The following is a 21201-nucleotide window of genomic DNA, read 5'->3' as shown; positions in this document are numbered from 1 at the left end:
GCCCGTGTTCCACAACTAGAGAGAAGACTGCATGCTGTAGCGAAGGGCCTGCATGCCACGACTAAGATCTGATGCAGCCGAATAAAAAAATTAATGAATATTAAAAAAAAAAACAACCCTAGTACAGAGTTGATCTATAAGTGATATCTGCAAGACTCAAAACTAGGCAGTTAGGATAGGAGTTGTGGGTGAACCAGTGCTGTGGAGGGGGTGTTGGTATGGCAGAAAAATGTGCTTTCCTAGATTTTAGGAATATGGATTTAAATGTCCGCAGGATATGAGGACTCTGGACTCACGCAAGAAAGAGTTCGAATAAACTCATGCAATAAATCTGCATGAGTTCAGGACCATCAAAAAATTATCTTCTTAGTGAAAGTATGAAGTGTAAGAATAAAAGCAAAACCAAACTCCAACTAGCACATAGAGTTAGCAAAGAAACTCGTCAGCTTGGACTCTGAGCAGAGGAAAGTAGTATCTCCTGAGAGTCTGTAAGCTTCTACCAGCTCTGCTCTGGTTTAGGGTTTGAATTTATACCAGGGGTTCACAGACATTGTCTGTAAAGGCACAAAGTGAATTAGCAGCTCTGTTGGCCATGTAGTCTTTGCTGCAGCTCTTCAACTCTGTCCTTGGAGATGGATAGTTGTTGTTGACAATATGTCAATAAATGGGTATGTATGTGTTTCAATAAAACTTTATTTACAAAAGCAGATTTTTGTTAAATGTTGATATACTATCTGCCTGGGCCAAGTATCTGTAAGTTGAAAAACTGATATAAATTTGGTCCTGTCTGATGATAGGCTCTACTGGATAGATACACCTAAGGCTCCTGGAAGAAGCAAACATAAAGCTGTCCTGAAGGGACAGCTTGTTTGCTCAGGCTGTGAGCGCTTCCCCTGAGGAAGGTGAACACAGATTTCTGAATACAATGCACACGAGGAAACAACTCACCATAACTTAGAGTCAGCACGTGCAATGCCTACAAGGATTCAGTTTCCTAAGACCACCAGCTAACACAGAACTATGATTAAATAAAGACTATGTGACTCAGACAGTAAAGAATCTGCCTGCAATGCAGGAGACCCAGGTTCTATCCCTGGATGGGGAAGATACCCTAGAGAAGGGAGTGGCAACCAACCCACTCCAGTATTCTTGCTTGGAGAATTCCAAGACAGAGGAGCCTGGCACCACATTCCATGGGAGTGTAAAGAGTCGGACACAACAGAGCAACTAACACTTGCACTTTTTTGTGCAATAGATATAATGTGATTAAGGGCATAAAAGAAAGACTCTAAAATATGAAAAAAATAGGGACTTTCCTGGAAGTCCAGTGCTTCCAGTGCAGGGGTTGTGGGTTCAATCTCTAGTCGGGAAATGAAGATCCTACATTGGTGGCCAAAATGAGTAAATAAATAAAATGAAATGTGAGAAAATAATGAGTCTATGAAAAAGAAACACATAGATTTGAAAGAAATAATCAAATAGAGCCTCTATAAACATAAAAAGCAAAAGTAATTAAATTGAAATACCAATAAAAAAGTTAAAGAGCAGAAGTAAAACTAGATGAACTGTAAATTACATTTAAAGAAATTATTTGCACTCCAATGTGGAGAGATGAAGAGACATAGATTGGAGTAGAGAGAAAAATAATAAGGCCTAACTCAGTACTACCCTTATGAAATGTTCGTATCTCTTACAAGAGAGAATCAAGAGAATGGGATGCATGGAATATTTAAAGAGATAACATCTGAAAAACTTTTAGAATTGCTAAAGACATAATCCTCAGATTCATGATTCACAGTGAGTCTTAAGCACTATAAGTAAAAATATATTTTAGTGAAGTTTCAGAATAAAAACAAAGAGAAGAGTTTAATTATTTTTATTGAAGTATAGTTGATTTGCAATGTTATACCAGTCTCTGCCATACAGCAAAGTGATTCAATTAAACATGTATATAATTTCTTTAAAAAATTATTTTCCATTATGGTTTATTACAGATATTGAATATAGTTCTCTGTGCTATACAGTAGGACCTTGTTTATCCATTCTAAATGTAACATTTTGCATTTACCAAACTTAATCTCTCATTCCATCTGTCTCTCTCCCCACTGCCCCTTGGCAACCACATATCTGTTCTCTATATCTGTGAGTCTGTTTCTGTTTCAGAGATAGGTTCATTTTTGCCGTATTTTAGATTCCACACGTAAGTGATATCATATGATTTTGCCTTTCTCTGTCTGACTTGCTTCACTTTGTATGATAATCTCTAGTTGTATCCATGCTGCTGCAGATGGCATTATTTCATTCTTTTTTATAGCTGAATAATATTCCATTGTATATATGCACCACATTTTCTTTAGCAACTCATCCAAGGGACTCTCAAGAGTCTTCTCCAACACCACATGTCAAAAGCCATCAATTCTTTGGCACTCAGCTTTCCTTATGGTCCAACTCTCACATCCATACATGACTACTGGGAAGCTTCAACTGTATGGCCCTTTGTTAGCAAAGTAATATCTCTGCATTTTAATATACTGTCTAGATTTGTCATAGCTTTTCTTCCAAGGAGCAACTGTCTTTTAATTTCATGACTGTAGTCACCATCTGCAGTGATTTTGGAACCCAGAAAATTAAGTCTGCCACTGTTTCTATTGTTTCTTCATCTATTTGCCGTGAAGTGATGAGACTGGATGCCATGACCTTCATTTTTTTAATGTTGTATTTTTTTTTAATCCAAAACGTGTTTATTGGGATGGTTTCCCGTTCACCTTGATACAGGGGACTTTTAGCGCTGCTTCCGTCTGGAAGAGCATCCTTCTGTAAGACTTGCTTTTCCTCCTATAGGCTGGCAGAGGACAGTAGAGCAGCCAACACACAAAACTACTGTTTGTGCATGGCTAAAGACGGTGGTGATTTTAGAGCATCCTGGGCATTTTACATCCATGAAATAGGAATTGGGGCTCTGCACCAGGCGCTTCTTCTTGTGTTTCCTCTTCTCCTCTTCTGGAGAGGGATGAAGAAGATCCTTTGCGAGAGGCATGTTCTCGTGAGGAGGTCATCACTGCCAGAAAGAGGTGAATGTTGTATTTTAAGCCAGCTTTTTCACTCTCCTCTTGCACTTTCATCAAGAGGCTCTTTAGTTCCTCTGTGCTTTCTGCCATAAGAGTGGTGTCATCTGCATATCTGAGGTTATTGATATTTCTCCCAGCAATCTTGATTCCAGCTTTTGCTTCATCCAGCCTGGGATTTTGCATGATATATTCTGCATATAAATTAAATAAGCAGGGTGACAATATACAGCCTTGATGTACTCCTTTCCCAATTTGGAACCAGTCTGTTGTTCCATGTCTGGTTCTAACAGTTGCTTCTTGAACTGCATACAGATTTTTCAGAAGGCAGGTAAGAAGGTCTGGTATTCCCATCTCTTTAAGAATTTTCCACAGTTTGCTGTGACTAACACAGTCAAAGGCTTTAGCGTAGTCAATGAAATAGAAGTAGATATTTTTCTGAAACTCACTTGCTTTTTCTATGATCCAACAGATATTGGCAATTTGATCTCCGATTCCTCTGCCTTTTCTAAATCCAACTTGAACATCTGGAAGTTCTTGGTTCATGTACTGTTAAAGCCTAGCTTGGAGGATTTTGAGCAATACTTTCTAGGATGCAAAATGAGTGCAATTGTGCAGTAGTTTGAACATTCTTTGGCATTGCCTTTCTTTGGGATTGGAATGAAAACTGTCCTGTGGCCACTGCTGAGTTTTCCAAATTTGCTGGCATATTGAATGCAGCACTTTCACAGCATCGTCTTTTAGGACTTGAAATAGCTCAGCTGGAATTCCATTACTTCCACTATCTTTGTTCACAGTGATGCTTCCTAAGGCCCACTTGACTTCACACCTCAGGATGTCTGGCTCTGGGTGAGTGATCACACCATCATGGTTATCTGGTTCGTTAAGATCTTTTTTTATATAGTTCTGTGTATTCTCACCACCTCTTCTTAATATCTTCTGCTTCTGTTAGGTCCATACCATTTCTGTCCTTTATTGTGCCTATCTTTGCATAAAATGTTCCCTTGGTATCTCTAAATTTCTTGAAGAGATCTCTTGTCTTTCCTGTTCTATTGTTTTCTTCTATTTCTTTGCATTGATCACTTAGGAAGGCTTTCTTATCTCTCCTTACTATTTGGAACTCTGCATTCAGATGGATAGATTTTTCCTTTTCTCTTTTGCTTCTCAGTTATTTGTAGGCCTCTTTAGACAACCATGTTGCCTTTTTACATTTCTTCTTCTTGGGGATGGTTTTGATCACTGCCTCTTGTATAATGTTGCTACCCTCTGTCCAGGTTCTTCAATAGCATCACTGGTTTACAGATACCTAAGATCATGGTCCCATCACTTCATGGGAAATAGATGGGGAAAGAGTGGAAACAGTGTCAGACTTTATTTTTGGGGTTCCAAAATCACTGCAGATGGTGATTGCAGCCATGAAATTAAAAGACGCTTACTCCTTGAAAGGAAAGTTATGACCAACTTAGATAGCATATTCAAAAGCAGAGACATTACTTTGCCAACAAAGGTCCATCTAGTCAAGGCTATGGTTTTTCCAGTGGTCATTTATGGATGTGAGAGTTGGACTGTGAAGAAAGCTGAGTGCTGAAGAATTGATGCTTTTGAACTGTGGTGTTGGAGAAGACTCTTGAGAGTCCCTTGGACTGCAAGGAGATCCACCCAGTCCATTCTAAAGGAGATCAGTTCTGGGTGTTCATTGGAAGGACTGATGCTGAAGCTGAAACTCCAGTACTTTGGCCACCTCATGCGAAGAGTTGACTCATTGGAAAAGACTCTGATGCTGGGAGGGATTGGGGGCAGGAGGAGAAGGGGACGACAGAGGATGAGATGGCTGGATGGCATCACCGACTCAATGGACATGAGTTTGGGTGAACTCTGGGAGTTGGTGATGGACAGGGAGGCCTGGCATGCTGCGATTCATGGGGTCACAAAGAGTCAGACATGACTGAGTGACTGAACTGAACTGAACATTAAAACTTGGGAGTCATTGCCCAAGGGAAACCTCAATTCTCATATTCAATCTGTCACTTCAGATTATTACATTTATTCAAAATATTAAATTATTCTTATGAGTTCGCTTAATTCAGATATTCTTTCTCTCTATTCCTGAAAAAGTCAACAGCCTCCTCATTGACCTCCCTGATCCCAGTCTCCATCTCTTCTGTTCCAGTCTGAAGACAATCACCAGGTTATCAACACTTTCTTCTTGGTAGTCACCTTCCTTGCCTTTTCACTCTTCATAAGTAAAAGTCCAGCTTTATTGTATTGGCCCAGAAGGTCCCCATATACCAGACCTGTAGTTTGAACTCACTTAATCAATCTCATAACAACTGCCCCTAGCTACTTCTCACATCTTATTCAGGGCCATTCTGGTTTGCCTTCCTTACCTGTATTTTTGTTTCATGTCTTGTGTCTCATTTCTTGAGAACCTTGTTTGGTTCTTACCAAGACTAAGGTGTTGTTAACTGTATGAGCCCTTGTAAGTAACATATTTAATATTGTAAGAAAGGCTTTTAGGGATTCAGTGAGTGCGTGTGTGTTCTTCATATCTTTACCTAAATAGAAAGCCTGAACAGGAGGGATGGCTCTAACACAGAGGACTTCAGAAAAATGGTCAGACTCAGGGTGTCCTGGGAAAAAGGGAGCCTTGTGATCCCTCAGATTGCACCATTAGAGGCTGAGATGGTTGTCCTGGGTTTCATGTCTCAGTTTCCCAACTAGACTAAAGTTCCTTGATGATTAAACACAAAATCAATAACATCCTCCATCAGGTTTGCATCTTCTTTCCCTTTCCCTATATCCAGTCCTGGATTCATAGAAGGTGCTTAATAAATACTGGCTGGATTAGGAAACAGGCAGTGTTTTTGAGTATTTGTACCACAACTCAGTGACTCTTCCTCTTGAACTGTAGAGCATTCTTTGGGATCCACCTCTTCACGGGTAATGATGCAAGACCTCTGAGCAGACTTGCTCTTCCTTCATTCTCTCCCATGCTGGTCCTTCCTAGAACATACAAGTGCTCAGTTGTGTCTGACTGTTTGCGATGCAATAGATGGACTGTAGCCTGCCAGGCTCCTCTGTCCATGGGATTTTCCCAGCAAGAACCCTGGAGTGGGTTGCCATTTCCTTCTCCAGGGGATCTTCCCACTCAAAGGACCAAACCCGCATCTCCTACTTTACAGAAGGATTCTTTAGTGCTGAGTCACCTGGAAAGTCCCTCCTAAAACATGTTTCCTTCTAATTAAAATTAAATCCTAGCTCTGGCCCCTTCCTCTTTCCCTTGAGATGCTTTTGAAATTAAGCAATGGTAGAGGTCTTTAGGAAATGTGGATTTATGTTTTCAATTTAATTTCTACCAAACCTGGATATACGGTTTTGCAATATCAACATTTTCTCACCCCCAGTAGGAGCTCATTTATTTCAGTGTGTACATGATACGTATGCTAGTTTCTTCAGTTGTATTTACTCCCTACCAAGCAAACACCTGAAATGCTCAATACAAAGTAGAATATTCTTGACTAACATCTTCACTAACGATTTCAATTTTGTCTCCATCTTGCCATTTTCTGACATTACCAAGGGTAGTTTCCACCTGTCTCTCACAATCTACTGAAAGGCTTGGGAACCACGATGGCAGAAACTGTGTGTTTAAGGCCACAGGGAATAAAGCATGTCATATTTTAAACTCTAATACTCTAAAGGGAGGACATGGCTACTGCCTCTTGCAAAACTCCAGCAAAGAGGTGTTTTTTTTTTTTTTTTTTTTTGGTAACAACAATTAATCATGACAGAAGGACTCAGATGGGGGAGAGGACAGATGGTTCTTGTTACAACCTGCCCCTAACCTGCATTACCATGCCCGGCCATAAACAGAATGTTTGTACCAGAACCATGAGAGGAAAAGAATCATCAGAGATAAAAATCTCCAATATGTTGTGCTATCAGGTGATTTAAAGCCACAATATAATGATGAGTACATGTGTAATACAGCAAATACAGCAGAGTCAGGAAAACTTTGGGCATAACAAACATCAATTTTCATCAAATATTTAATTGATTAAAAAGTAATATAGAGGACTTCCCTAGTGAGTCAATGGTTAAGAATCCACTTACCAAAGCAGGGGACACAGGTTCGATCTGGTTGGGGAAGATACCATATGCCAGGGGGCAACTAAGCCTGTGTTTGGCAAATACTGAAGCTTGCCCACCCTAGAGCCCATGCTCCACAAGAGAAGCCACTGCAATAAGAAGCACCGCACCACAGCTGGAGAGTAACCTCTGCTCATTTTCTTAACTAGAGAAAACCTGTGTGCAGCCACAAAGACACAGCACAACCAAAAATAAATAAATTCGTAATATAGACACTGACAAGTGATAAGACGTAAATATGTTTTAAGTTGTTTTTTAAGATTTACCTAATAGTCCTATCATATTGTCTGGAGAATCTTGACAATTCCACCCTAAACTTAAGTTTAAAAAAGTTTTAATAGTTCACTAAGCTTTGAGCTCCATGGAGTAAACTTTTCTGAATGGGGATTAAGTTTTAATGCCTTGCTGTCGTTGTTTAGTCACTAAGTCCTGTCCAACCTTGGTGACCGCCTGGACTGTAGCCTGCAGGCTGCTCTGTCCATGGGATTTCACAGGCAAGAATACTGAAGTGGATTGCCATTTACTTCTCCAGGGGATCTTCCCTACTGGGATATCGAACCCACGTCACCTGCATTGGCAGGCAGATTCTTTACCACTGAGCCACCTGGGAAGTCCAAGTCTTAATGCCTGGATGCTTTCAAATGTAAAGTTACACATATACTTTGGAAGAACCTTAAATTATTAATATCAACCACGTGATAGATGTGTGAACATTTTGCTGACTTTGTAGACATTTCTCAGCTTCTTCATATATAAACCAGGTGAAATTGTCCTCAGTATAGCTGTATGTAATGTAATACAGTGTATAGGGAAGGATGCTCTAAAATGGAGATGGGCTTTGTATCATTTAAACGTGTCCATCCCCGTGTCATCAGGGTTTCCAGTGTCCTGAAAGATAGGAGTGATTGGTCTGTGTTAGAGCTCACGTGTATGTGGCAGTTACTCATCTCTATGAACGTTTCAGAGAAGAGAGGGCTGCCAATGGAGGATTCACCTCCTAAGAACTCTGGATGACAAGCTGGAACCACTCACTGTGGACCGAGGCCAGGCCTCCATGGTCAGCACTGATCCTGAGCACGGCTGGCAAGAAAGAACCACCAAAACAGACTTCATCTGTTGCCCTGTGGATCGGTTCCAAGGAACACTTTTGTCTCTGGATGATCCAAGCATGGCCTGATAGGCTGAGAATGCAATAATTGGTATAATTAGCCAATAATTTTGCAGGGAAAAAAGTTATTAGTGACTACTAGCTAACTACTTTGCATGCTAATGTTTTGAGGGGAAAAAAAGAAAATCTTTTGAGGTTTATTTTTTTTAATGTATGAGTTATTTCTGGTTTTGGTTGTTGCCAGAATACTGTAAAGGGGGTTGTGTTACATTGTGTCAACAGGGAATCTCGTGAGGAGGCTGGTAGGACATTTCTGCAGTTTCTGGCACCTCAGTTCAGGTCGCCCAGGGTGACCTTCCCCTTGAGGTTCCGTGGAGGACAAAGGACCAGGGGAGTGGAGTAGCCTGGGATGTCTAGATGCTATTTTGTGCCCACAATGAAGGAGATATCAAACACTTGCCACTTCCCATGATTGACAAGCAACACAGCTATTTCTGTAAACCCAACCAGACACAGTGCATCAATGATACACTTATTGTGAATGAAATTGAAGGAAGGCCCTGGCGTCAGCCCTTCCCAGGCCCTGAACACAGTAAGTGAACATCCCCAAATGTCAGTCAGTGCCCTTCCTGTTAACACTGGCTACCTGAGAATGCTTTCTTCTTTTGTCATCACGAGGGAAAGAACTCGTCTTCTCCACTTCTTCTTAAATTTGGCCGCACTGAGAGGCATGTGGGCCCTTAGTACCGTAACTCAGGATGGAACACGTGCCCTTGCATTGAAGGTGCCATATCCCAACCACCGGACCTCCAGGGAAGTCCCAGGAATTCTTCTTCTTTGGTGGCCCAGAAGGAGAAGAAAGTGCTTGCCAAACTGTGAGATCACGATGGAGGCAGTTTGGGAAATGGGGATATTCCAGCACCTGGTGGCTGGTTGGAAAGTCTCTACTCAACCCCCAGGAACCAGTAGGGGAGTAGAGTTCTTTAGTGTAGCTCCATGGGGGCTAGCAGTTCTGCAAGCCTTAATAAAGAGACTATTTACAAAAGTGTGAAGAGGATGCAGGAGGACATAGCAATGCACCTCCCTGGGATGGTAAGAGCAAAGGTCTTGCCAGTCTTCAGTCTGGACAAGGCATGTGGTCTAATGCTCTGTGCTGGAGATCTAAACAGCATATTCAACATTAACATGTTCTTCTAAGCTCTAAGTGAATTCACAAATATCTCCCTCAAGAGTAAAACCAGCAGTTGGTGGATTGAGAACAACTGGATTTGGATGTTTCCCTAGCCCATCCTCTCCTTGGGGAATATTTTTCCAATGCTCCCCCACCCTTCTTTGTAGTTATTTCTTCTTCTTTTTTTATTTTAATGTGGACCATTTTTAAAGTCTTTATTGAATGTGTTACAATATTGCTGCTGTTTTATGTCTCGGATTGTTCGGCATGAGGCATGTGGGGTCTTAGCTTCCCAATCCGGGATGGAACCCACATCCCCTGCCCTGGAAGGTGAAGTTGTAAGCCACTGGACCACCGAGGGAAGTCCTTGTATTTATTTCTTGATCTTGTCTTTCCTGTTATGGTGTTTTAATGATGCTCATTATTAATATTATGAACTCAGAGTCCTAACTTCTCCAGAGAATAGCTCTATCAGTAATGATCCAAAAGTACACTTAGAATTTTAGTGAAAAGATGTCCTTTGATAGTGACAACAAAAATAGCAAGTTGTATTGGCTTACTACTTCTAAATGTAGGAAGATAAACTATTATTAATAGCTGCACACCATTTCCTATCTTTCCAAGGCCTTTGTTAGCCTCACAATGGTGCTGCCAGGGAAAAACTATTAATACAGAGCAAAAGGAGAGAGGGTGGGGGACACTTTTACAATGGAGCACACGCCCCGTTTGCCTTTTGCACTGCCTTTGTAGTTTTCCTGAAGCCATACAATGTAATACCTACAGAGGGAAGCAACTGTGTTTAGGAAAAATAAATTTTCGTCTATTATTCAATTTAACAGTCATTCAGGCTCTCTCAACCAAAAACCAAATAAGGAAAACTCCACAATGAGCATTAAAACCAAGACATCATTGTTAGTCATTGATACCCAACCATACTTGCTAGTTTAAAAATGAGAGAAGAAAGGGGCTTCCCTTGTGGCTTAGTGGTAAAGAATCCACCTGCCGATGTAGGAGACACGGGTTCGATCCCTGATCCAGGAAGATCCCACATGCCTCGGAGCAACTAAACGCATTCGCCACAGGTATTAAGCCTTTGCTCTAGAGCCCGGGAGCTGTAACTTCTGAGCCCACATGCCCTAGAGCCAGTGCTCTGCAACAAGAGAAGCCACTGCAATGAGAAACCCATGCACCGCAATGAAGAGGAGCCCCCTCTTGCCGCAACTAGAGAAAAGCCCGCACAGCAACTAAGACCCAGCACAGCCAAAAACAAATAAATAAATAAAATTATTTTTTAAAAAAGCTAGAAGAAAGAAAAGCTCTCCTCTCTTTGCACACCATACTGACATACCCTGCCTCCCAACCCAATCATTTTCCTCTCTGGGAAGCAATCTGGACTAGGAACCTGTCCAAAATATGCCCTAGAGTGTATTGAATTTCAGGAGAGGCTTTCTGAAGGCTCTTGGTAATAAAAAGTTCCACGAATTCTGACACATATATGAATGGATCAGAACTTTTCTAGTGCATTCCTTGCCAGCATCACTGAATTCTTCAAAACAACTGGATTCAAATATTAGAAACATATCAGGTCACCAAGTTCTGCCATTGTTTTAATCAGTACCTTGATAAAAAAATTGCATGTAACAGGAACTCCAACTAGTTCAAGCAAAATGAGAATACAATATGTTAGTTCACAGAAAAGGTGAAGGCAATTGTAAGAGAGGGTTGGAGGGACCAGGGGCTCAGGGTTTGGAACTGGACACACTGACCCCAGGAGCCATCTGTCTCTCATCCCGAGTTGTCTCTGCTGTGCCCTGGTCTACAGAGACTCAACCTGAGATGAGGGAAGATGGTCAGAGAGCCCTGGGATTACAGTCATCAGTTCTGGGTCTGAGAAGAGGGAAACCTTGACCCCTAATGTGAGAAGATCTGGTTGAAGAATCCCTATGGTCTGGCTTAGGGGCAAGGTATTCATACAGCTGGCCCTTCATGGCCCTGGGGTGGTGGTTGCAGACAGGTAGTGGAAAAAGGGCATATATTTTAGGACATCCACAGAAGAAGAAAACTAGCCAGAAGAACGAGGATATTCAAGCTGGGAGGCAGGTGACAATATTACCTACATAGTCCATTCTATCATTTCTATTAAGGGTTTATATTAATAAAGGGTAAGGACAAGAAACAAGAAATGCTCTTGTTGGGTAATGTGAAGAGACCTTAATAAAGAGACTATTTACAAAAGTGTGAAGAGGATGCAGGAGGACATAGCAATGCACCTCCCTGGGATGGGAAGAGCAAAGGTCTTGCCAGGCTTCAGTCTGGACAAGGCATGTGGTCCAATGCTCTGTGCAGTGACCACACTGGGGTGTGTTCCCAGGAATAGATGCTCCATGCCCTTGCTGTCCCCTGCCTCCCATCTCCTGCCAATACACCCTATTGGCTGAACCTATCGAGAGGCCAGTGACTAAGGGAGTCCGCAGATGTCATCCTGACAGGTCAGCCTGCCTCGCAGAGGCCAGAGTCGAAAGGAGTGATGATATGGACCAACAGAACAGATGTTCAGCACAGCCCTACACATATCCATAGACAGACAGGCACACATACACACACATTTACATTTTTTAAATTTTATATTGGGGCTTCCCAGGTGGCACTAGTGGTAAAGAGATGCTGCTGCTGCTAAGTTGCTTCACTTGTGTCCGACTCTGTGCGATCCCATAGATGGCAGCCCACCAGGCTCCCCCGTCCCTGGGATTCTCCAGGCAAGAACACTGGAGTGGGTTGCCATTTCCTTCTCCAATGCATGAAAGTGAAAAGTGAAAGTGAAGTCGCTCAGTCATGTCCGACTCTAGTGACTCCATGGACTGCAGCCCACCAGGCTCCTCCATCCATGGGATTTTCCAGGCAAGAGTACTGGAGTGGGGTGCCATTGCCTTCTCTGAAAGAGATGCTAGTCTTCAGGAAATGTAAGAGATTCTAGTTCAATATCTGTGTCGGGAAGATCATCTGGAGAAGAGAAAGGCAACTGACTCCGGTACTCTTGCCTGGAGAATTCCATGGACAGAGAAACCTGGTGGGCTACAGTTCATGGGGTCGCAAAGAGTCGGACACGACTAAGGGACTAACGCACACACACGTTAGTTTCAGATGTACATCAGAGTGATTTACCTATATATTTACTGAATCGTTTTCAGATTCTCTTCCCTTACAGGTCATTACAGAATATTGAGTAGAATTCTCTGTGCTCTACAGCAGGTCCTTGTTGATTACATATAAACACATTTAGTATAAAAGTAACAACAATGCAACTGAATATTCAATAAATATTATTCTACACTGTGTGTGTGCATAAATCGCTTCAGTCATGTCTGACTCTTTAATATCCCATGGACTATAGCCCACCAGGCTTCTCTGTCCAAGGGATTCTCCAGGCAAGAATACTGGAGTGGGTTGCCATTGGCTTCTCCAGGGGATCTTCCCAACCTGGGGATCGAATCTGAGTCTCTTATGTCTCCTGCATTGGCAGGCAGGTTCTTTACCACTAGCACCACCTGGGAAGCCCTTATTCTACATCACATATTATGTATTGGGCTAGCCAGAAAGTTCCTTCGGTTTCTTTCTGTAAGGTGGTTTGGGAAAACCTGAACAAATATAATTCCTAGAAGAAATTCAAAGGAATGGTGTGTCATAATGAAAGCTTTTGGAGGCAGCCTAACTCGGATTTGAATCCCATGCTCTAATCTCAGTCACCTCACCTTGGCACACACAACCCATGAGTAGACCAAAGAACTTATATTTGCATAAGCGGGGAAAGGAAGGGTCAGATGAATTGGGAGATTGGAATTGACGTATATACACTACTGATACTGTGTATAAAATAGACAACTAATGAGAATCTACTGTATTGCACAGGGAACCCTACTCAGTGCTCTGTGGTGACCTAAATGGGAAGGAAATCCAAAACAGAGGGAATATATGTATACATATAGCTGAATCACTGCTGCACAGCAGGAACTAACACAACACTGTAAAGCTACTATACTCCAATACAGTTTTTAAAAAGCAATTATATCTCCATACAGCATGAATCACAGACCAATGTTCTGTAACTTCTACTATATATAAAACACCAACATTCGAATGGTTAGCTCCAATTAAAATTGTGATGCCATGACTATCAAGCAGAATATAATTTGACTTATGTTTTTGAAAGTTCATTAGCATTTTGTAGTGAGTGTTTTGGGCTTTTGATTATGTTCATTCACAGACATTATAAAACTAAAAATTCTGTTTAACTCTTGGTAGCAGGATAAAAGAACTCTGATGAGTGGGATTAATTTTTTTTTCTATAGTCTACCAGTTTTTGTCACTAACTAGGCCTTTAGATGGGCTCAATAAAGGACAGAAATGGTATGGACCTAACAGAAGCAGAAGATATTAAGAAGAGGTGGCAAGAATACACAGAAGAACTATACAAAAAAAGAGCTTCACGACCAAGATAATCACGATGGTGTGATCACTCACCTAGAGCCAGATATCCTGGAATGTAAAGTCAAGTGGGCCTTAGAAAGCATCACTATGAACAAAGCTAGTGGAGGTGATGGAATTCCAGTTGAGCTATTTCAAATCCTGGAATATGATGCTGTGAAAGTGCTGCACTCAATATGCCAGCAAATTTGGAAAACTCAGCAGTGGCCACAGGACTGGAAAAGGTCAGTTTTCATTCCAATCCCAAAGAAAGGCAATGCCAAAGAATGCTCAAACTACCACACAATTGCACTCATCTCACATGCTAGTAAAGTAATGCTCAAAATTCTCCAAGCCAGGCTTCAGCAATACATGGTCTGCGAACTTCCAGATGTTCAAGCAGGTTTTAGAAAAGGCAGAGGAATCAGAGATCAAATTGCCAACATCCGCTGGATCATGGAAAAAGCCAGAGAGTTCCAGAAAAACATCTATTTCTGCTTTATTGACTTTGCCAAAGCCTTTGACTGTGTGGATCACAATAAACTGTGGAAAATTCTGAAAGAGATGGGAATACCAGACCACCTGACCTGCCTCTTGAGAAACCTGTATGCAGGTCAGGAAGCAACAGTTAGAACTGGACATGGAAAAACAGACTGGTTACAAATAGGAAAAAGAGTACATCAAGGCTGTATATTGTCACCCTGCTTATTTAAATTCTATGCAGAGTACATCATGAGAAACCCTGGACTGGAAGAAGCACCAGCTGGGATCAAGATTGCCGGGAGAAATATCAATAACTTCGGATATGCAGATGACACCATCCTTATGGCAGAAAGTGAAGAGGAACTAAAATGCCTCTTGATTAAAGTAACAGAGGAGAGTGAAAAAATTGGCTTAAAGCTCAACATTCAGAAAACTAAGATTATGGCACCTAGTCCTATCACTTCATGGGAAATAGATGGGGAAACAGTGGAAACAGTGTCAGACTTCATTTTTCTGGGCTCCAAAATCACTGCAGATGGTGACTGCAGCCATGAAATTAAAAGACACTTACTGCTTGGAAGGAAAGTTATGACCAACCTAGATAGCATATTCAAAAGCAGAGATATTACTTTGACAACAAAGGTCCATCTAGTCAAGGCTATGGTTTTTCCAGTGGTCATGTGTGGATGTGAGAGTTGGACTGTGAAGAAAGCTGAGTGCTGAAGAATTGATGCTTTTGAACTGTGGTGTTGGAGAAGACTCTTGAGAGTCCCTTGGACTGCAAGGAGATCCACCCAGTCCATCCTAAAAGAGATCAGTCCTGGGTGTTCATTGGAAAGACTGATGCTGAAGCTGAAACTCCAGTACTTTGGCCACCTCATGCGAAGAGTTGACTCATTGGAAAAGACCCTGATGCTGGGAGAGATTGGGGGCAGGAGGAGAAGGGGACAACAGAGGATGAGATGGCTGGACGGCATCACCGACTCGATGGACATGAGTTTGAGTAAACTCCGGGAGTTGATGGTGGACAGTGAGGCCTTGCGTGCTGTGATTTATGGGGTCGCAAAGAGTTGGACAGGACTGAGCAACTGAACTGAACTGAACTGAGGCCTTAAAGCCAATAGTTGGCTTCTAGTTTCTTTGATGGTAACACAGGAAGATGATAGTGATGTTAACATCTGTGAGTACTATGTACTGTGTGCTTCACACATGGTAATTAAGACTAAAGCTATGACTTAGGTACTGTTATACCCATTTTACAGGTGAATAACGTGTAGCTCAGAGAGGGTGATTAAAACAAAGTCACATTTACAGCCACTATGGAGAACAGTATGGAGGTTCTTCAAAAAAACTAAAAATAGAGTTGTTGTATAATCATGCAATCCCATTCCTGGGAATATATCCAGAAAAACACTCTAATTCCAAAAGATATATGCACATGTATGTATATATAAGAGAACACTACTCAACCATAAAAAAAAATGAAATAATGCCATTTGCAGCAACATGGGTGTAACTAGAGATTTTCATAATAAGTGAAGTAAGTCAGAAAGAGAAAGACAAATATCATATGATATCACTTATATGTGGAACCTAAAATATGAAAAAATGAATGTGTCTGTGAAACAGAAACAGACTCACAGACACAGAGAACAAACTTATAGCTGCCAAGGGGGAGGGGTTAAGGGAGGGATGGAGTGGCAGTTTGGGATTAGCAGATGCAAACTACTACATACAGGATGGATAAATGACAAGGTCCTACTGTGTAGCACAGGGAACTATATTCAATGTCCTGTGATAAACCACAATGGAAAAACTATGAAAAAGAATATATATATCTAAGTGTAACTGAATCACTTTGCTGTACAGCAGAAATTAACAAAATATTGTAAATCAACTATATTTCAATTAAAAAAAAAAAAAGTAAAAGCAAGATTCAGTTCAGTTCAGTTGCTCAGTCGTGTCCGACTCTTTGCGACCCCATGAACCGCAGCACGCCAGGCCTCCCTGTCCATCACCAACTCCTGGAGTTTACCCAAACTCATGTCCATTGAGTCAGTGATGCCATCAGCCGTCTCATCCTCTGTCATCCCCCTCTCCTCCCACCCTCAATTTTTCCCAGCATCAGGGTCTTTTCAAATGAGTCAGCTTTTCACATCAGGTGGCCAAAGTATTGGAGTTTCAGCCTCAGCATCAGTCCTTCCAATGAACACCCAGGACTGATCTCCTTTAGGATGGACTGGTTGGATTTGCCTGCAGTCCAAGGGACTCTCAAGAGTCTTCTCCAACACCACAGTTCAAAAGCATCAATTCTTTGGCACTCAGCTTTCTTCACAGTCCAACTCACATCCATACATGACCACTGGAAAAACCATAGCCTTGACTAGATGGACCTTTGTTGGCAAAGTAACATCTCTGCTTTTGAATATGCTATCTAGGTTGGTCATAACTTTCCTTCCAAGGAGTAAGCGTCTTTTAATTTCATGGCTGCAATCACCATCTGCAGTGATTTTGGAACCCAAAAAGATTAAGTCTGACACTATTCCCACTGTTTCTCCATCTATTTGCCATGAAGTGATGGGACCGGATGCCATAATCTTAGTTTTCTGAATGTTGAGCTTTAAGCCAACTTTTTCACTCTCCTCTTTCACTTTAATCAAGAGGCTCTTTAGTTCTTCTTCACTTTCTGCCATAAGGGTGGTGTCATCTGCATATCTGAAGTTATTGATATTTCTCCCGGCAATCTTGATCCCAGCTGGTGCTTCTTCCAGCCCAGCGTTTCTCATGATGTACTCTGCATAGAAGTTCAATAAGCAGGGTGACAATATACAGCTTTGATGTACTCCTTTTCCTATTTGTAACCAGTCTGTTTTTCCATGTGCAGTTCTAACTGTTGCTTCCTGACCTGCATACAGGTTTCTCAAAATGACACTTCTAATAAGTGTAAAATCCACTTTCAGATTCTGGTTTCTATTCTTGCCATGATGGCTGTAGAATACTGACTTCCAGTTGATAGTTCTTATGACCTATTACTTTAATTTTGAGTGAATATGCTTATGTTATGAGTATACAGCATACAGCAACCTATAGTTGATTTCACAGTTATTTCAGATTATTTTTGTAATTGTTCTTATGTCTATTAGTTGACATACACATACAAAGCCACTAGAATATTAACAGAATAATTATTATATTAAGAAAGAAAGTTCTGTATTAAAAAAACAATTTTTTAATCCACAAATTGAATATACCTCATTATTTAAAACAAAAAAGTGGGGTTAAATCCAGATGTTCATTTTTTAAAAGATAACATATATATAAATGATAATAATAAACAGTTTTTCTTTTCATGAGTTTTTCTCTTAGGATCGAGTTTTGGTGGGGGAGGTTTCTTCTCTGTTTTTTAACCCGAGGTTTGAGGTTCATAATAGTTTTTATAAATTAGTCACATTATTTAATAAGCTTAAATGCTACTTTAACCCAGCTGTATTAGGAATGTATACACGAAGTTTTCTTTTGCAGTTTTAAAATTTGTCAAAAAATAATTTCCTTCATTAAAACAGACTTCATTATGCTCAGAGGACCCAAGTTCACTGCATGAGTCACTTAGACTTTATATTCAAGCAAGATGTGACGAGATCTTTAATTACCTAGACAAAGCCTCTTAAGTAAAAGAACAGTGGTTATTAACATCTGGGAGAAAAAAATAAAAGCAGGAAAAAAAAAAATAAAACAACCCAAAGCCCAGAGGCTCCAGTTTAATGGAACAGAGCATCATCCTCTCAAATGCACTCTTGAAACTGAGATGTGCAAACTTCTATGTGGTAGCAAGCAAGTGGTACTTTCATTTCTTGTTCGTTTTGTCAGAGGGGATGTGATCAGGAATCTCAAGTCCATAGGTAAATGACAAAGCAAGAAATTCAAGGTATCTCAAAATATTTTCTTAAATATGAACTAAAGCAGAGGCCTGGTGAGACAGATCTTTCCAAGTTAAATCTAACCTTTGATTTAAAATTTTGCTTCAAAAACTAAACTGAGAAAAAAGAAAAAAAAAGGAATGAAGAGCATATGAAACATTTCTGTGAAATGAAGTTTTCATGTCTTATATGTTTTATTCCATGATTCCTGTGCAGGAATTGGGAGGACCAGAGGATGCTCTGAAATCCAAGAACATTGTCTGCCCTGGAATGGATCCCCAGTACATATTCTTTAGACAAATTAAGTCCTTAGCAACCAGCAGTGTCCCGAATAGAACACAATGATCTTGGACCTACAAGAACTTTGTGATTTTCAGGGTGATGGGTGTGGGGAATCCCCCTGCCCCTCCAATTGCCCTGCCCCAAATGCAAATAGTGTCCCAGAGGAGAAACTTGGGGGGTTCAGGGCTTTTTTCTTGCTAAATGCAAATACCTGAGGTCATGAGTCATGTTTAGTTGCTCAGTCGTGTCCGACTCTTTGCAACCCCATGGACTGTAGCCCGCCAGGCTCCTTTGTCTGTGTAATTTTCCAGGCAAGAACACTAGAGTGGGTTGTCATTTCCTGCTCCAAGGGATCTTCTCGACCCAGGGATCGAACCCACGTCTCCTACATCTCCTGCACTGGCAGGTGGACTCTTTACCACTGAGCCACTTTGGAAACCCATTGCTAAATGCAAATACCTGTAGTGAAGGTACTTATTTAAGCATTTCAGCACTTCCCTGGTGGTCCAGTGGCTAAGACTCCATGTTCCCAGTGCAATTGTTTCCATCTCTCATCAGGGAACTAGTTGCCACATGCTGCAACTAAAGATGGAATACCCTGAGTGCTGCAACTAAGAACCTACACAGCTAAATGAACAAATACGCTGATCATCACTTCATCTTAAGCTGAGTGAATTTTTGAGAACGCTTCCTAAGCCTGGCAATTTTTAGCTGAGAATGGATTGGGAGCAAAGAGGTGAAGGAAGCTTGAGGAATGCATGGGTAGGACTGTAAAGAGACAAACTTCTCACTTCCCCAGCAGAGACAGAGACAGTCATAACACAACTCAGACAAGACCTGGTCACTAGAGCAATATCTCAAATTGATAAACCAATTTTTCATCTAAATGCATTGAAACATGCTGATTTTTGTTGTTGCTGTTTGGTTGGTATACTGGTTGATTTTACCAGCAAGGGCTCTACCCTGCTTTTAAAGCACAATTTTTGGAATGCTAAATTTCATTTTTATCTTTGCTTTAAATTGATGTTCTGTATAAGTAAGCATGGGCTTCCCAGGTGGCACTAGTGGTAAAGACCCTGCCTGCCAATGCAGGAGACATAAGAGATGTGTGTTTGATTCCTGGGTTGGAAGGATCCCCTGGAAGAGGATGTGACAACCCACTCCAGTATTCTTGCCTGGAGAATCCCATGGACAGAGGAGCCTGGCAGGCTACAGTCCATAGGGTGGCACAGATTTGGACACGACTAAAATGACTCAGCACACATGTATGCATAAGTAAGCACATGAAAATTGCCCCTACTTCTGTTTCTTTGTCTCTATTTATCCCTTTAAAATTTTTGCAGTTCATTGTAAATTTAGGTTTGGAGCCTACTTTTTGATTCTTACCAAATAAAATGTAGGCATATACTCATGTTAGGAAATAATATTGAAGACATGATTTTAATAGCCGCTTCTGTGTGCATTTGTCCAACTCAGTCCTGTCCAACTCTTTGTAGCCTCATGGACTGTAACCCGCCAGGCTCCTCTGTCCATGGGATTCTCCAGGCAAGAACACTGGAGTGGGTTGCCATGCCCTCCTCCACGGGGCTCTTCCGGACCCAGAGATCAAACCTGTGTCTCTTATGTGTCCTACATTGGCAGGTGGGTTCTTTACACTAGCGTTACCTGGGAAGTGCTAATAGTTGCATAGTATTCTATTACAGTGCTTTGGGATAATTTGTTTAATAAACCCTTTATTACTGAATACTTAGATTGCTATCACTTTTTTTTTCCCCCCCACACTGTGCAGCTTGTGGAATCTTAGCTCCCAGATGAGGGATTGAACCTGGTCCCCTCCTTCTGCACCCCCACCCAACACCCCACACTGAGGGCCTGAGTCCTAACCACTGAACTGCCAGGGAATTCCTTGTTATCCCTTTTTTACTATTATTGTAAACAGTGCGGCAAATAACTCAATTATTTTCTTCTAATCAATTTCTGGAAATGAAATGATGAGACAAGAGGAGCCTAGGATTCTAAACGTATAAAGTGTTATAATCTTGGGACTTCCCTCGTGGTCCACTGAGTAAGACTCCATGCTTCCAACTCAGGGGACCCAGGTTTGACCTTAGGTCGGGGAACTAGATCCTGATGCTACAACTAAGACCCTGTGTAGCCAAACAAATAAATGAATATTTTTTAAAAAAATGTTAGAATCTTGCTTTTCCCATCTCCTCCCATCCCTCCTTGTTGAGACACAACACAGGCGTGTCGTGCAGCTGGCTTATGCAAGCATGATTTAAAAATCGTGCTTCTGCTCTAATCAAGGTGAAAATACTCCTAAAGGAAAAAATCAAGGAGAATGTGAATCTCACCACTCACCTTTCCTTTGTGTGTGTGTTCCGCTTCGTTTTGTATTTGGACCTGACAGGGTGGGTGAGGGGCGGTGGACCAAAAATGAGCCTGGAAAATATAAAGGGTCTCAAGACTAGCAGTGAGAAGTTAAGAATGGTATTTGAAAAAAAAAAAAAAATAGTGTCAGGGAGGATGTGGATCGGTTATATGAAAATACACCATTTTGCATAA

At 41.3% G+C, this 21201-nt stretch overlaps 1 protein-coding gene across 1 annotated transcript; it reads right to left on the bottom strand.

Moving 5' to 3' along the window:
• Positions 1 to 2767: 2767 nt before the first annotated feature.
• Positions 2768 to 3065, bottom strand: LOC133228464 (small ribosomal subunit protein eS27-like). The gene has a single exon (XM_061383876.1). It carries the CDS (start codon positions 3035 to 3037, stop codon positions 2783 to 2785), a length of 255 nt encoding a protein of 84 aa, XP_061239860.1. The 5' UTR covers positions 3038 to 3065; the 3' UTR covers positions 2768 to 2782.
• Positions 3066 to 21201: the final 18136 nt, after the last annotated feature.

The sequence above is a fragment of the Bos javanicus genome, chromosome 17 (assembly GCF_032452875.1).
Source record: "Bos javanicus breed banteng chromosome 17, ARS-OSU_banteng_1.0, whole genome shotgun sequence".
In the NCBI taxonomy this organism is placed as follows: Eukaryota; Metazoa; Chordata; class Mammalia; order Artiodactyla; family Bovidae; genus Bos; species Bos javanicus.
This window is presented reverse-complemented; position numbering and strand designations above follow the sequence as displayed.

Coding starts and splice junctions, on each gene's coding strand:
- LOC133228464 (XM_061383876.1), bottom strand. CDS start 3,037: ATGCCTCTCGCAAAGGATCTTCTTCATCCCTCTCCAGAAGAGGAGAAG.